Genomic DNA, 14,731 nt, shown 5'->3' on the forward strand with positions numbered 1-14,731 from the left:
TGCCAATTTTCACAACAGCCTTTGGAGCATTATCATGTTATTCTTCCCATTGTATTGATCAGAAACTGAGGCTAAGGGAGTAAAAGCGACCTGCTCAATATAAGTAGAATCTGGAGATCCCAATCCAAGTCTCATTTTGCTGTCAAATCTCATTCTACCTTACTAAGTTCAGAGTGCTAGAGACTTCTGCGGGTTTACAGAGGTGAGCGTCAAGGCCTAAGAAGACCTCTAAAGCCAACTTCTCCAGCCCCAAACAGCCTGCCTGTGGAGACTGAGGCAAGAAAGTGATGGGGCCAGGCCCTTAATGCATACCCACCTGGGATCAGATAAGGTTGGCTGAGATACTCTGCCTGCCAGTAGAACAGCCCAGGATAAAAGCCTAGGACCTTAGTGAAGGCCTGAGCAGGACCCGGCATGGGAGACAGAGTCAGCAGGATGTCAGCCAGGCTTGTCTACATCTGTCTTCCTTGGTGCCATCAGACTCATGAGGTCACCCATGGCCTGGGAATTACAACCTCTGTTTATCTGTTATACTTCCAATGCAGGGATGAAGAAAAATTAAGACATTTCAGGATGCTTTGATTTAAAGCCTGTTTGACTCCAAAGTACCCTGCTTTATCCTTACCAGTGGACAACATGAGTACAGGTCTCCATGCACATGAGTTCCAAATTGTCATCATCTGAGACATTATCTGTCAAAGACTGTATTTCTCAGGGGCTCAGAGGTAGGGCATATGGCCCTACTTAGGCAAGGAAAAGACTGGATGAAGAAGCAAGATTCACCTTTTGCAGTTTCTTCTGTGGGTTGTTTTACCAACATTGCCATCTGTTGGGCCAGTGCTGGCTAAAGCAGCCAAATATCAGATGGCATTGCATCTTTATTAATGACCTTGGGACAACACGAGATGACCTTGGGACCAAATAGCAGACAATGAAGAAATCTTTGAATACGTATCAGTTTAAATTTATTGAGTGGTTATTTTGTCACTTAATCCTCACCACAACCTTATGAGTTCAGTGCAATTTGTATTTTCATTTTACTAGTGGACAAATGGAGGCACAGAGTTTGAGAAACTTACTAGTAAGTGTCAGATCTGGGGGTTATGACTAGGCAGTGTGGCTCTAGACCCTTTGCCTCTCCCCATCTTCTGCTACATCTTGAATAAGTCTATCCATCTGTTAACCACTAGCCATTCTTTAATATACACTAATAAATGTCTCCATGTTCCGGGCCCTGTGCCAGATACTGGGAATATATCCCAATCTACTGGATCTCTGCATGGTCCATTGCTCAGTGTCCTACTGTATTAAATGTCACATAATACATTTTTTCCAGTATTTAGCATCAGGGGAGAAATTATGTTGGAAAACATTGTATACATGTTTCTATAACAAGAACTATGTAACTTATTGAACTTATGTTTCTCTTATTGCTTTGGCCATCAGGAAGCTCATCCAGATCAGAGCAAATATATTAGGATTTGGGCTTAGCATTTCAGTTTTCTGAACTTTTCCTTCTGGCCCAGATTTTCTATTTTGGTTACATAAATTCTATCGCACAAATGTTCTTTATTGTAAAATCCCTTAAATCCTTTTTAGAAGAAGGCTGCATGAAAATGATAAAGTAAGGTCTTTACTGCATATTCTTAGATTCCTACTATGGAAGGCAGACCTACGTGTCCCAGTCACCCTCATTCCCAAAGCACCCCACTTATAAAATAAATCCCTTGAGCAATGGCTCCCAATGTTCTGAGTCCCTAGGAGTAGATCAGAGCCTATGAAAGGTCACATCTACATGAAAAAAAAGGTATACTCAAATCAAGGTGTCAGCTTTGGTGCCAGATGCACATTTGTGGAGTAGATGGCCAGTCGGACTTTCACTTGAGCAGTTAATAAAATCTATTGCCCCTTGATGGATTTTTTTTTTCTACAAGCTAGAATTGATCTGTCTTCTTTGTGATTTGTGAGATGGCAGGGAAACACCAAACACCATCATGACTTGGGCCACATTTGGGGAATAAAAAAAAGGAAAAAAGGAAAAAAAACCCCTGCCAAGTCTTCAGGCGTAGAAAGGGCTGGAACTGCTGGGGTCATTTTATTTGATTTATTGGAAATAAAGTGGATCTTATTAACATTTTAATAAAGAGAATCTTTTTGCACTAGGCTGGAAGTGGCCGCCAGTCCCCGGTGCAATTCTATTCTCTGGAAAAGTGGAATCGGCTGGCATTGCCCAGCGTGATTTGTGAGGCTGGGCCCCAACAGTCCAAAGAAGCAAATGGGCTGCCACCTCCTCAGGGCTCGCTCTTCGGGAGGTGCTCACCTCGTATCTGCCATGCAAAACGAGGGAGCTTTATGAAGGAATCCGTCTTGTAAAGCCATTGGTCCTGGTCATCAGCCTCTACCCAATGCTTTCGTGATGCTGCTGCTGATCTATTTGGGAAGTTGGCTGGCTGGCGAGGCAGAGCCTCTCCTCAAAGCCTGGCTCCCACGGAAAATATGCTCAGTGCAGCCGCGTGCATGAATGAAAACGCCGCCGGGCGCTTCTAGTCGGGCAAAATGCAGCCGAGAACTCCGCTCGTTGTGTGCGTTCTCCTGTCCCAGGTAGGGAAGAGGGGCTGCCGGGCGCGCTCTGCGCCCCGTTTCTGCATTCCTGTCGCCCGGCATAGGCTGGGCGAGGGGGCTTTCGGGGGATCGGGGGCTCCAGGCGCGGCGGCAAAGACAGACCGGGGCTGGGCAGAGAGGTCATTGCCAGCGCGGAGATCCTAGCGGACCCCGGCTTCCCACCTTCCTACTCCGGCTTGCGTGTGTGTGTGTGTGTGTGTGTGTGTGTGTGTGTGTGTGTGTGTGTACGTTCGGGGGAGGAGGAGAGAGATCCCTAGTCCTTTTTTTGCAAGCTGGGGCGACATTCTCGCCTACATCAAGTGGGGTAACTTTGGTTCGCCTCCGGAGGCTCGGTGCATCGGAGAAAGACTCAGTTGGAGGCGACTCCAACGAGTAGTGGTTACCCCAGCCCGGCGTTCAGCGGCGGAAGCTCTGCTCGGGTCTGGATTGAGAGCTGCGGGGCTGGAGAGGCCGAGCTGGCATCGCTGACTTCCCGGGGCGCCCGGGCCCCCATGCCCAGCCCAGCGGTGCGGTGGAAGGCGCTGCGGGCCAGCAAAGAGCCGCAGCCCGGCTGCTGCTGTCGCTCAAAGGCGCTGGCGCCGGCCGCGCCCGCATCAGGGTCCTTTCCCTCCCAAACCCAGAGCCCAGAAGGGCTGGAGCTCGTTCCCCGCCAGGGCGCAGGCCCCAACCCCCAGCCCCCCGCGCCCCCATTGTCCAGCCAGCTGGAGCTCCGGCCGGCCGAGCCGGGGCTGCTGCCTCTGCTGCCTTCCTTGGGCGGGAGCAGAGCGCAGAGAAAAGTTCAAGCCTTGCCCACCCGGGCTGCAGCTGCCTGTTAACCCTAGGAGCGCTGCGGCGGCGAAAGGGAAGGGCCCGCCGACCAGGAGAGGGAGGCGAAGGAGTCGTGGTCCTCCAGCGACCACAGCTGCATCTGAGAGATCTCTGGAAGTTTGCATGCCGGAAAGCAGTGCTCTGAGGCTAGGCCTGAGGTGCTGGCGGCTGAGGGGCACACCTTGCCCTGCTCAGGGTGATTTCTGAGAGCCCCCTGACCCAGACCCCAAGGCTTCCTTGGCAGCCTCTGGGACTTGGAGTGAGCTGGTAGGCTACAAGTGGGTGGATAAGAGCAGGGCAGGGCCAGGCAGGCAGTAGGAAAGGGACAGGGAGTGCCTCGGGTGCTAGGAATGGGTGTTGAGTTCCTGGCTAGGACTCCTGGGTGCCAGGGAAAGAGACACAGGTGTGAACTTGTGGGTGAGAGGGAGGGGAAGGCAGTTAGGGTCCCAGGCAGGGACTGGCTGCGATCCACAGATACGGTGCAGCCTTCTAAGGGGAGACCTGTGCTGGATCAATGTTGGGGTTAGACTTTGGAAATGGGCCAGCAACTCAGAGATGCAGTGACCATGGGATGACTCAAAGAAGGGGGTAGGTGATAGTCCTGGGGGCAGATTAAGGTGTGAGACCACTTTCCTACCCCTGACTTCTTTCTTCCTTGGATGCACAACCCCCAATAAAGACTGTGCAGTACAGCTCCTCTTCTACAGGGCTTTGCTGGTTGATTATCTTGGGGTTCCTACATCCTTTAGTTCTGCCATGGATCCTATGCCTGGCTGTGAACCAGTTTTCCAGATTTCCTGGACTCTATCCCTAACGCTGTATGTGTGTACATATATTGTCATTTAGCAAGGTGGTTCAGAGCATGCCTCAGACAGAAAGGATTCAGACAGATCCTTTCTGCCATACACTAGTGATATCCCCCTTGGCAAGTTGCTTAACCTCTTTGAACTTTCAGGTTCTCCACTGTAAAATAATCTACCACCTTCTTAGGACTGCTGGGTAGGGAAGATTGCATTCAACAGGATGCCTGGGTAATGCATTTAGACAGGATGTGCCACCCTGGGAGCTGTCTGTGTCTGGAAGCACTTCCCATGGCCTTATTCAGGATTTTATTGGCCTCCTTCTCTCAGCATGTTTCAGCCTCAGTTCAGATTTTGGGGCTTGCCCAAAGTGATGCCTTCTTTAGAGCAAAGAGACCACGCTACAGTGCCCTGCGATCTTCATGCTCTAGAGGGCTTTGCTCTTGGTACCTTCTGCAAAGCAACTGGTGTCTCCTCACCCAGGGCCTGTCTGGTTCTAAAGGCTCACTCTATTTAGAAGAGGGGAGCAGAGTTTTTACTGTGAATTGAATTGCTTGCCCTGAGAGGCTTATTTCTCTATTCGATTGTTATGCATAATCAGAGCAAATGTCCACATTAGGGTAGTAATTGATATCCTGGTAGCAATAGTACCTCACAGAAAAATCATTTCAAGGCAATCTGAGTTTAACCAGCAGTAGGTCCAAGTGCAGAGCTCTGTGTGCCATAGAAAAAAAGTGGCGAAAGTCTTGGAGCCTTTGAGCCAACAAGCAAAAACAAAACTTTCCTGAGGCAGAAAGAAAACAGAAGAAAGGGAAAAACAATGTAATAAAGCAAATTAGTCACTAGGCCCTGGTGGTGCTCAGACAAGCCTGTGTTTTTTTCCACCGCAGTTGTAATGCTCTGGGTCTGGCTTTGGAAGCCATCAATCTCTGTAAGCTCATTGGCTCCGTTGCCATTTGAGGTATTTTGGTAGCAGACAAGGAATTCTAAGCAACAATGGCTGGAAACTGGCAAAGTTGAACAGGCACCTCTCCTTTCCCCTCGGGTGTTTTGGGAAAGTCTATCCCAGAAGTGGCCTCTGGAATTTGGCTACAACAAATAATGAGTGTGAAACAAATCAAGAGAAACATGAGCTAGAAATTCCACTGTAAATATGATTCCCCACCTATCTGGGTAGCACTTATGACTAACCAAAACTTCCAACAATGAACCAGTAATCCCCCAAGAATTAGGATTTTAGGGAGTGGTTCAGGCTTGGAGAGCAGTCACTTGGGAGTAACTAAAAATGTTCCATGGAATTCCGAGATTTTGATTTAAAGTGGAGAGTTCTCTCTTAGAGTTGGAATCTTGATTTTCAGGATTTTAAATGAGAATCACTGTCTTCCAGTGCTCCCACAAATTCTTATGTTATGTTCCAAGAGCAGTATTTGCAGACCCTTACTGATGAGGAGAAAAGACTCTGAGTTGTAGAATATACCCCCCCACCCCACCATGGGTCAGCACATGGCAGCCTTTAAGATTTCAAAAGCACTTGGGAAACAGAGATATAAGTGTTGAAAGGAATCAAAGTGGTAGACTTCACCTGTCTGAACAGTTTTTTATTTTATTTTTTTTAGTGAGTCCCAGAAGAGATTTAATAAACTGCAAAGCTGAATATGTGATCTGGAATTTATGTAATTCCACAGTCTATATTAAAAGACCCAATAGTCATCTTAGCTGATCTCTCCTACTCTGCCTCCCTCCCTTCTCCCCTTTTCTATCTTTAGCCCTTGGGTTTTCCATTAACTAAAATCTATTTCCTTCTATAAGTATCCTCTATGTATTACAGTGAAATTGTCCAACAAACCAATGTACCCAATAACTGCATTATCTAAAAGTGCCAGCATGTGGATGTGTAAATTGAATCTCAATCTGAAGTTCACCATGTAGGTTAAAGTATAGCTTGTTGTTGAGAATATCCTTCTTTCTTTCTTTCTTTCCAAAAATGCAGTTGCTTAGGGAGTCCAGTTAATTTCAATTTAGAGGAAGATAAGGAAAAGGACAAACTATGGGTGGAATTCACACCTGATTGACAGTTATATCATCTTACTAGACAATATTCTGTGTGTGTGTGTGTGTGTGTGTGTGTGTGTGTGTGGTGTACATCTATGTGTGTTTTGAATTTATTTTAATACCTGCTGAAAAATTTCTCCAGAAGAGGGCTCCATCCACAGCATTACAAAATTCTGAATCTACAGCTCATATTTTAAAGAACTTCAGTATGGCAGCTCTATCAAAACAAAGCTTTTCTCCTTATTTCAAATTATTTGCTACAAGCTTCTCAAAATGAGTAGTCCTGACATTTTTTTCTGCTGTCTTTTCTTCTTTCTTTCTTCCTTTCTCCCTATTGCAGTTGGTTCTCTTCTATTTTATTCTACAACTCTGGAGCTCCTCTGAGTATTAGAGCAGGGAAAATTTCAAAGACCTTTGTAGACAATGCACATGGAATGTGAGGAAGTTCCGAAATTTCCTGGCATTTGACTTCGGTTGGACCTGGTTTTATTCTTTAGGCAGCCAAAAGGCAGGAACAGTTCTGCCTGTGAAAGGAGATAATCTTTCCCATGAGATAACTACCCATAAGGGTGGGCATGAGCCAGATCCACTCATGCTCCCACACCAGTTGAAAAGGAGAGGGAAATATCAGTCTGTCACACAATTACAATAATCACTTGGGCAGGATCAAATCAAGTGACCAGTGGTTTTGGCATTTTCTCCAGTTAGCTATCGGCAAGATGCCCACACCCCTGTGAGAATCTGACCCTCTTGAAGGATGCTGCCAGTGCAATTCCCCACGGCCTATCTCCTCTCCAGCCACCTGGGGACCCTGCCTGGGCGGACTGCACAATGACTGCCTGGACTACAGGGTCCCTTGCACGCAACTTCAGCAGGCACTCAATGGTGGCCTTATCCTAGAGATAGAGTGAAAATTCATCTTTCTCTGCTGAGAGAGGCAGCTAAAGGAAGCCTACAGCAGAGAAGAAATAACATGTCAAACTTGAAGTGCCAACTGAGTCAGAGTCTGTAGAGGTGACTGGGTCACCCTTAGGCTTAGCAGATTGAACCTTGAGACATTTGCTTAGTGGTAATGAACCTCATCTATCCCGACCCTGCAACTCTCACAAAGGTTGAAAACTAGTTGAAAAGTACCCAGGCCAAATTTAGCCATGGGTATACTTTGTTTGGATCAAATATTTTGAAAAGTGGGATATTGTACATTAACAATAATAAAAAACAAGCAATCCATGTTGCTTACATTTCTTAAAAAGTCAGATGATCAAGCGATCCTAAATTCACTTTCCCACATAGCTGTACTTGGCTAGAGCTGAGTCATTATTGCCCTGTTTAAGCAGGATATGCCTCTGTAGTTTGCCACAATCCTCACCACTCCCTACTATAAGCCCACTGTACTCACTTATTTACCCACTTGTCCCATAGCCATTTCAGTTTGGAACCTCTGTTTTCACAGATTTCAAAGCTTGATCAAATTGCAGTTAATTTCTCAGGGATCTGAAAAGGAGGGGACTGGTCTGTTTTTGATTCCTGTGATTGAATCATGTTGAGGTGTCCTTTGGAACAGCAGGAAGCAGGAGACTGCATCCCCTCTCTGAGAACATTATTGTCAGTGCTATTGGGGATGTGGGCATCTTGCCGATAGCTAACTGGAGAAAATGCCAAACCCACTGGTCACTTGATTTGATCCTGCCCAAATGATTATTGTAATTGTGTGACAGACTGATATTTCCCTCTCCTTTATTCAGAGCAACCTAGCACCCAGATCATTGCTTCAAGTGTAATAGTTACACCCAGAGAAGTGACACACTGCAGTTCTGAGTCAATGTGAGCCCTGATATACCAGAGTGTTGGTACACCTAAAACATCATTTGGCATCGGCAGCCCAGGGGCTCTAGGGCCACTGGGACAATACATAGTAGGCCTGCATGCCCTGTACATAGTGTTTTACCAAAAGCATCACTGCCCTTAGAGTACAGTAACGCCTGGGGCATCCTCATTCCAAGAGTGTTGCTCATCAACTGTATAGACATAATCAGAACATCACAATATCTTACTATACTTAGACTTGCAAGGGGCTCTGGGAGCACTGAGCTAATACTCAAAGCTTTTGTAACTTCAGGATAATGTTACATCCATAGGTTGCCGCCTAGGGAACTCTTATGCATAGGACACTGTCACTCCTAGCACTGTCCTGGAGCTTGTGTGATGTTTTTGTATGTTTTTTACAGTTAATACACACCACAGTTCTGCATACAGTGTTAATACTGCAATTAATGCTCTCTGGCTCTGTAAATACTAGACTAATGTCTGCTCCTTCCCATACCAGCAGGTAGGCTTTGGATGCTTCTTGTTTTTCCATAGCTACCGAACTCAAGGATCAGGGTAAATATAACTACACATAAAAAAAGTGATTGTTTTTCCTCTGCCAGTTGCCAACAAAAGTCAAATTCTTGAAAATTAACATTAGCAATAGGCACGTTTTGACATGTCATGTCTCATTTCAAAGACACCAATAAACGTTACTCGATCTGCTGCAGAGGCACAAAGACCCTGTGTCTCCTAGCTGCACGGAGGCCGGGCTAGGGTGGAGGGCAGCAGCTGCTCAGCTGACAACAGCCCTGCCACATGCCTGGGCAGGGCCCGGAAGTGAGCTCAGCCTCTCAGGAGCCCTGGGACTGTAAAGGAATGTGGCAGCCTCCATCCTTGCCTTACAGTGCCTTCAGGCCAACTTCTCTTTCTTTGGAGATGGCAGGGAACTGTTTTTCTGGGTTGTGTGCTGCAGGAAAGAGGTGGTGGCTGCAAATGCCCGCAGCTTGCGTTTCTGTGATAATCTCCCTATGGATTGATCAACATAGGGGCTGTGGAAAGTTGTTGGTCCCTGCCAGCAGAACTGATAGCTGACTCAGGCCAGACTGGCTTCCCCTCAACTGCCATAAGCTGTCAGGCATCTGGGATCATCTAACTCAAGGGTTGCAAATTATGGCCTGTGGGCCAATTCCTGCCTGCAGCCTGTTTTTATAAATAGTTTTATTGGATCATAGCCATACCTATTCATTTATATAATTGTTTATGGCTGTTTTTGTGCTATAACAACAGAGTTGAGACTGTCTGGCCCCCAAAGGTAAAAATATTTACTCTTTGGCCCTTTACAGAAAAAGTTTGCTGATCCCTGATCTAACTCAAAATTACAGCCAAAGAGGCTGTAGGAAGTCTTCTTAAAGGGTTGTGGGTGTGAGGGGTTTGACCAATTAGGGATTGTCCCTCCCAGGCCCCAGACACGTGAGCAGCTTGACTTCAGGGAGGTTCAGCTGGGACCAAATGGCTTCAATAAATATCTATGATGTCTGTGGAGGACCTACTATGTTCTAGGCACCATCTCTATGTTCAGGTTACAGCTGCTAATACGGCAGACTCTGTCTCTGCTCTCTTGAGCTCAGAGCCTGGCACAGGGGATCAATATCAATTAATGAATAATTTTAAATAATTTTAAATTTCCTTCTGCTATGAAGGAAATACAGTAGTGTGAGGTCATGCCATTCTAAATAATTTGCTTGTCCTTTGTCTTTCTACCCCGCTGAAATATAAGCTCCATTATGGCACATCTCATGGTCTGATTTGTTCACTTCTGTATCCTCAGGGCCTAGAATAATGCCTGGCACATTGTAGGTACTCAGCAAACATGAATGAACAAATGAATGAGTGAATGAATGAATATAAGAAAGGCATCAGGTTTAGATGAAAGATCAGGTTGCCTCTCTGACAACCTGATACTTGAACCCAAATCTGGAGAAGTAGTAGGAGCTACAGACAAAGGCACACTAGAGGGTGTATATGGAGAAAGGCATTCCAGGCAGAAAGCACAGCCTGGGTGATGCCTCTGTGCAGGAGGAAACACCACACAGCCCAGGCAGTGGTGTGATGTGTGGCTGGGAGGTGCCAGAGCCAATGGGGCTTTGTCTCCCCCTGCAAGGATTTTGGTGTTTGCCTCAGAGCAGTGGGCAGTCATTGAAGATAATAAAGGGAAGCTGTGGAGTGACATGATCAGATTTCCATTTTGGAAAGGTCATCCTGGCTGCAGTGTAGCAAATATGTTTGAGGTGGGTCTGAATGGAAGGGAGAATCCAGTCTAAGCCTGAGACTCCGGAGTGATGGTGCAGAGACAGTGCAGATGAGAGAAGTAGACATAACCTACTCAGATAATACAAAAGACATTTAGGCAGAGAACTTGACAAGGTTTGATGGTGGCTGCTTTGGAGATGGCAGGATAAGGGATAGGGACAGGTTCAGGATGCCTGCTTGATTTCTGACTCTTCCAATTGGCAGGAGGATTTGCCCAAACAAGGAACCCAGGTGTTTGACATTGTAAACAGGGTCTGAGGGCCTGTTTCCATGAGGGTGGAAGCCAGCTGTAGTAATGCTTCTGGGAGAGGCACCTGGGGCCCCCATCACACTGTTGTCAACAGATCCAGTCCATGCTTGCATCTAGGATGGGACTGCAGGGGCCTGAAAATATCCTTGACTAGAGTGACCAAAATCAAACTTTTCATGCAAAAGATATTTGAGAGGAAACATTGCCAAGCCCTTTAATCATTTCTTGAACATTCAATCAGCCACACTAGAAATATTTCTTGCACGGAACAAATAATGATCTACTACTTTCAGCAATCAATTTGCAAATGCTAACAAGCCCTTGGCTTAGCGTATTGTATATAGTCTTGGTGACTCTTGTGCTTCCAGGCATGGTAGCAGAATAATCCACTGGGTGCCAGGCAGTGGTGTGTGGGTAAATGTTTAACAACTGGCTTTCTCTAAAAAAAAAAAAAACCCAAAAAACAACAAAGCCTAAACCCAAGCCAAGACACAACCACATAATTTGTAGTGTTTGCCAATTTCTGTGGTGTAAATATTCCAACCATGGGCAATTTCAATCCACCAAACTGAGATTTTCCTAAAAGTTTAATAATGGGCTCTTGCAAGCTGGTACCAACTGGCTCCAGCACACCACGGAGCTGGATCCTATTTCCAGTTGTCTCTCTCACTCATGCTATGACCTTCAGCAGAGAAGCTTCAGTGTTCCCATCTATAAAATGGACTAAATTATCATCAAGTTCAAATGGATAAAGGGATGTTAAAATGCAGGAAAGTGTAATTTGCTGCCAAGATGCACACAGATTATCAAGATCATTATTACTTACAAGGATACAGGTCCTCAAAGCTCTTCCTTCAACCAGGATTCTATAAGTATCTAATCGGTCCCTATAAAACTATTCGGTGAGTTTGATTCAGTAACTGAATGAAGTTTGATATATGAAAAACAGAGGGTGTACCTCTGCTCCTTGCAGTTGTGGGCACTTTTGCAGTTAAAAGGATTATTGTGTTCTGTAGCAGTATTCATTCTCAACTTGTCTATCCTACTTTCCTGCTGTTTTTCTCTTCTTTTCTTCCTGCTTCCCTCAAAAAGATATTTGGTGACTGCTGTATGCCAGGCATTCAACCAGGTACTTCATCCTCAGAGGGAGAGGTCGGTACAATTATCCCCTTTTAACAGATGGGGAAAGTGGAGAGTTTTAGGACCTGGTCCAAGATCACAGAATCACAAGTGTTGAGCTGGTTCCTCACTGGTGTGTGAGCTTTCATCTGTGAGGGCAGAGCCTGCCTGACTGATGCCTTCACTCATGCACTAAGAATTTATTGATGCATTTAGGGAATTCAGAGGTAAATGATATGGACATAACTCCTGCTCTCATGGAGCTTACTGTCTAGGGAGGGCAGCTGATAAGAAAAAAGGAAATAAATAGCTGAGACAAGGATGGATTTGGCAATTGTTATAATAGGAAACAATAGGGACTAAACTAGACTGAAGGATGGGGAGCTGTTGTGCTCATTCTCCCTTCCGTCTCTCCTCCCTCCCTTTCCCTTTCCTCCATCTTTTCTATTTTCTTCTGGTACTTTTTAATACCTACCAAGTGTCAAGAGTGCTGCTAATCTGGGAATCCAGAGATGAATACAACAGTTTTGGCAGTCAACAGGAAATGTGCTGGAGCAGGATTAGGGCCTTCGGACTGCAGGGACCTAGAGGAGCTGGTGCCTGAACTGCTCAGGGGAATTAAAGAGACTTCTGAGCCCTTGACAAGTGAGTCTGAATCCTGGCCCAGCCATTTACATACTGTGTTACCTCAGACAAGTTACGTTATTTCCCTCCTTTTCTGTTTCCTCCTGTGTTTAAGCAAATAAGAAGAGGGAATATCTATGCCTGCCCTGCAGGGTTTCTATGAAGATTAAATAAGTGTATGCTAATGACATCATCTTATGACTGGCATCCACTTAAGAAATGTTGGTTGTATCAATTTTCCTCCACTGTGCTCCAAGGAAGATTATGGTCTGGAGGTACCATGGGACCTTGACCTTAAGGGGGAAAATGATTGTGTAGTTTATAATGCATGAATATTAAAAAAATAAATAAATAACGTTTGTCCCTAGGGAAGGATTTGCCAGTTCCCATATTGGTAGGTCCCCAAAGATTGCTCTCCTGGGGATTTCATGCCTCATAAAATCATCTGATCTGGTGGGATCTTGTCTTCTCTATGTATCTGCCCGGCAGCTGTTCCCAGGAGGCTTTATTAGGGCAGCATGTGTATGCGTGCATATGTGTGTGTGTGTGTGTGTGTATGCATGTCCGTGTGCCAGTGCCCTGAGCACTTATTGTTATTATTTAAAATACTTCAAAATAACTATAATTTACTAAAGCTGCTGTGTGCCAGTTACATACATTATCTCAAATCCTTGCTGCAACCCTTAGAGGCTTATTCTCAATTTCATATTTGATGAAAAGAAGTTCCCAGTGGTTGAGTCATCTGTCCAAGGCCACTTGGGCACTAGAAACTTAGACCAGGGTTTGAACCTGTGCATTTTTAATTCCTGTGCCTATATATTTTCCTCTATATTACACTAGTGTATAAAAGCTTCCTTTCTTACATTACTCCCTACTCCCCCTACCCCCATCCCCTGCCTTGTCTATTTTGTTCTCTGACTCTGCTGAAGTCAAAATAGCTGCTGGGATGGCCTCATTTTTGAGTTCCTGGTCTCTAAAAGTGGGTCTGGGCCCTGGACCGCCTATCTGGGTTACTGGTTACAATCTTCAAAACTGGGTTAGCCCATGGTTATTTGTGTTCTTTCTCTCTGAGTCCTTGCTCTTGACCAGGGCCAAACAACCCACCCATGCTGCATGCTTCCCACAGCAAGAATGGCCATCCCAGTAAGAATGGCTGCACAGATGCCAGGACCCAGCTTAGGCGTGGCTCATCTGCAGTTTCAGACACCCAGGCAAATTCTTTGGCAGTTTCCTGCTGGCTGCTGCCGGATGGCATTCTTCCCCAGGGGCGCCAAGAAACTCCATTGTCTAATCCAGTGCCTCCTGCATGCTACTATCTTAACATTTTTCCTAATCCAAAAGAAAATGAGAAATATACAGCCTTTAGCTATATAGACACATGGATCTATAGTGTGTTGCAACTGGATAGAATCTAACTGAAATTTGTTTGTTTTACCAGAACATTTTTTTCTTTTTAATTTAATTTAAATGCTTTAGTCAGGGTGGACATTGGTTCAACAAACATTTGCTGAGTGCTTTACTATATGTCCAGCACTGTTTTGCATACTAGCCACAGAGCAGCGAGCACCTCCTGGGCCCTCAAGGAGCCTGTCCTGGTGGGTGGACTCTCCTCCTTTGCCCTGCCCCTCATCAAGTCACTCTGCACAGTGGCCTTTCTTTTCTGTCTCTTTCAGAAGTCTTGTATCTGTGCGCCCCATCCATACAGTCCGTATTTGATTAACTCATTCATTTAATGAAAATTTACTGTGAGGGGACTAATCTCAAGCATGATGCTCGACACCAGGGTATGCAGCAGTGATTAAGAAAGGTTGCCTGCCTTCATGGAGTCTGCCTTCTAGTAAGGGAGAAAGTAAACAAGAAAAATAAATAAATATGTCAGTTTTGCATAGTGATAGTGCTATGAAAAAAACATTCAAATGGGAGAGACAGTGTTGCTCTGAGGTTGTTTACTACTCTCTCGTGGATGGAGGGTTCTTTGTTCTGATGCAGTGACCTTTATACATTTTAGCGATGAAATGTCTTATGGTTTGTGAAATGAACTTGACAATAAATAGGGGGTATTTTTGTCCTTATTGATAAAGTGTGATTGGCCAACCTTTGTCCATTCTCCATTTTTTGTTTTTGCTGAAATTTTATTTTTGGGAATTAAAAAATATGGCAACCAATGATTTAAACCAGCAGTGGATAGTCTTTCTGTAAAGGTCTATATATAAGTATGTGATTTCTCTTACAACTACTCAGCTCTATCAATGTAGCATAAAAGTAGCCACAGATAATATGTAAACAAATGGGCAGAGCTGTATTCCAACAAAACTTCATTTACAAACACAGGCACAGC

General features: G+C 45.3%; 1 protein-coding gene across 1 annotated transcript in view; it reads left to right on the forward strand.

Annotated features, from left to right (window-relative positions):
• The first annotated feature begins 2,353 nt into the window (after positions 1 to 2,353).
• The window catches only part of CDH13 (cadherin 13), a 958,432-nt gene continuing 946,054 nt past the window's right edge, over positions 2,354 to 14,731 (forward strand). The window contains exon 1 of the mRNA XM_012743295.2: positions 2,354 to 2,601. Coding sequence (XP_012598749.2) covers positions 2,557 to 2,601 — 45 coding nt within the window. The 5' untranslated portion in view covers positions 2,354 to 2,556. The remainder of the gene's footprint in view (positions 2,602 to 14,731) is intronic.

The sequence above is a fragment of the Microcebus murinus genome, chromosome 20 (assembly GCF_040939455.1).
Source record: "Microcebus murinus isolate Inina chromosome 20, M.murinus_Inina_mat1.0, whole genome shotgun sequence".
Taxonomy (NCBI): Eukaryota; Metazoa; Chordata; class Mammalia; order Primates; family Cheirogaleidae; genus Microcebus; species Microcebus murinus.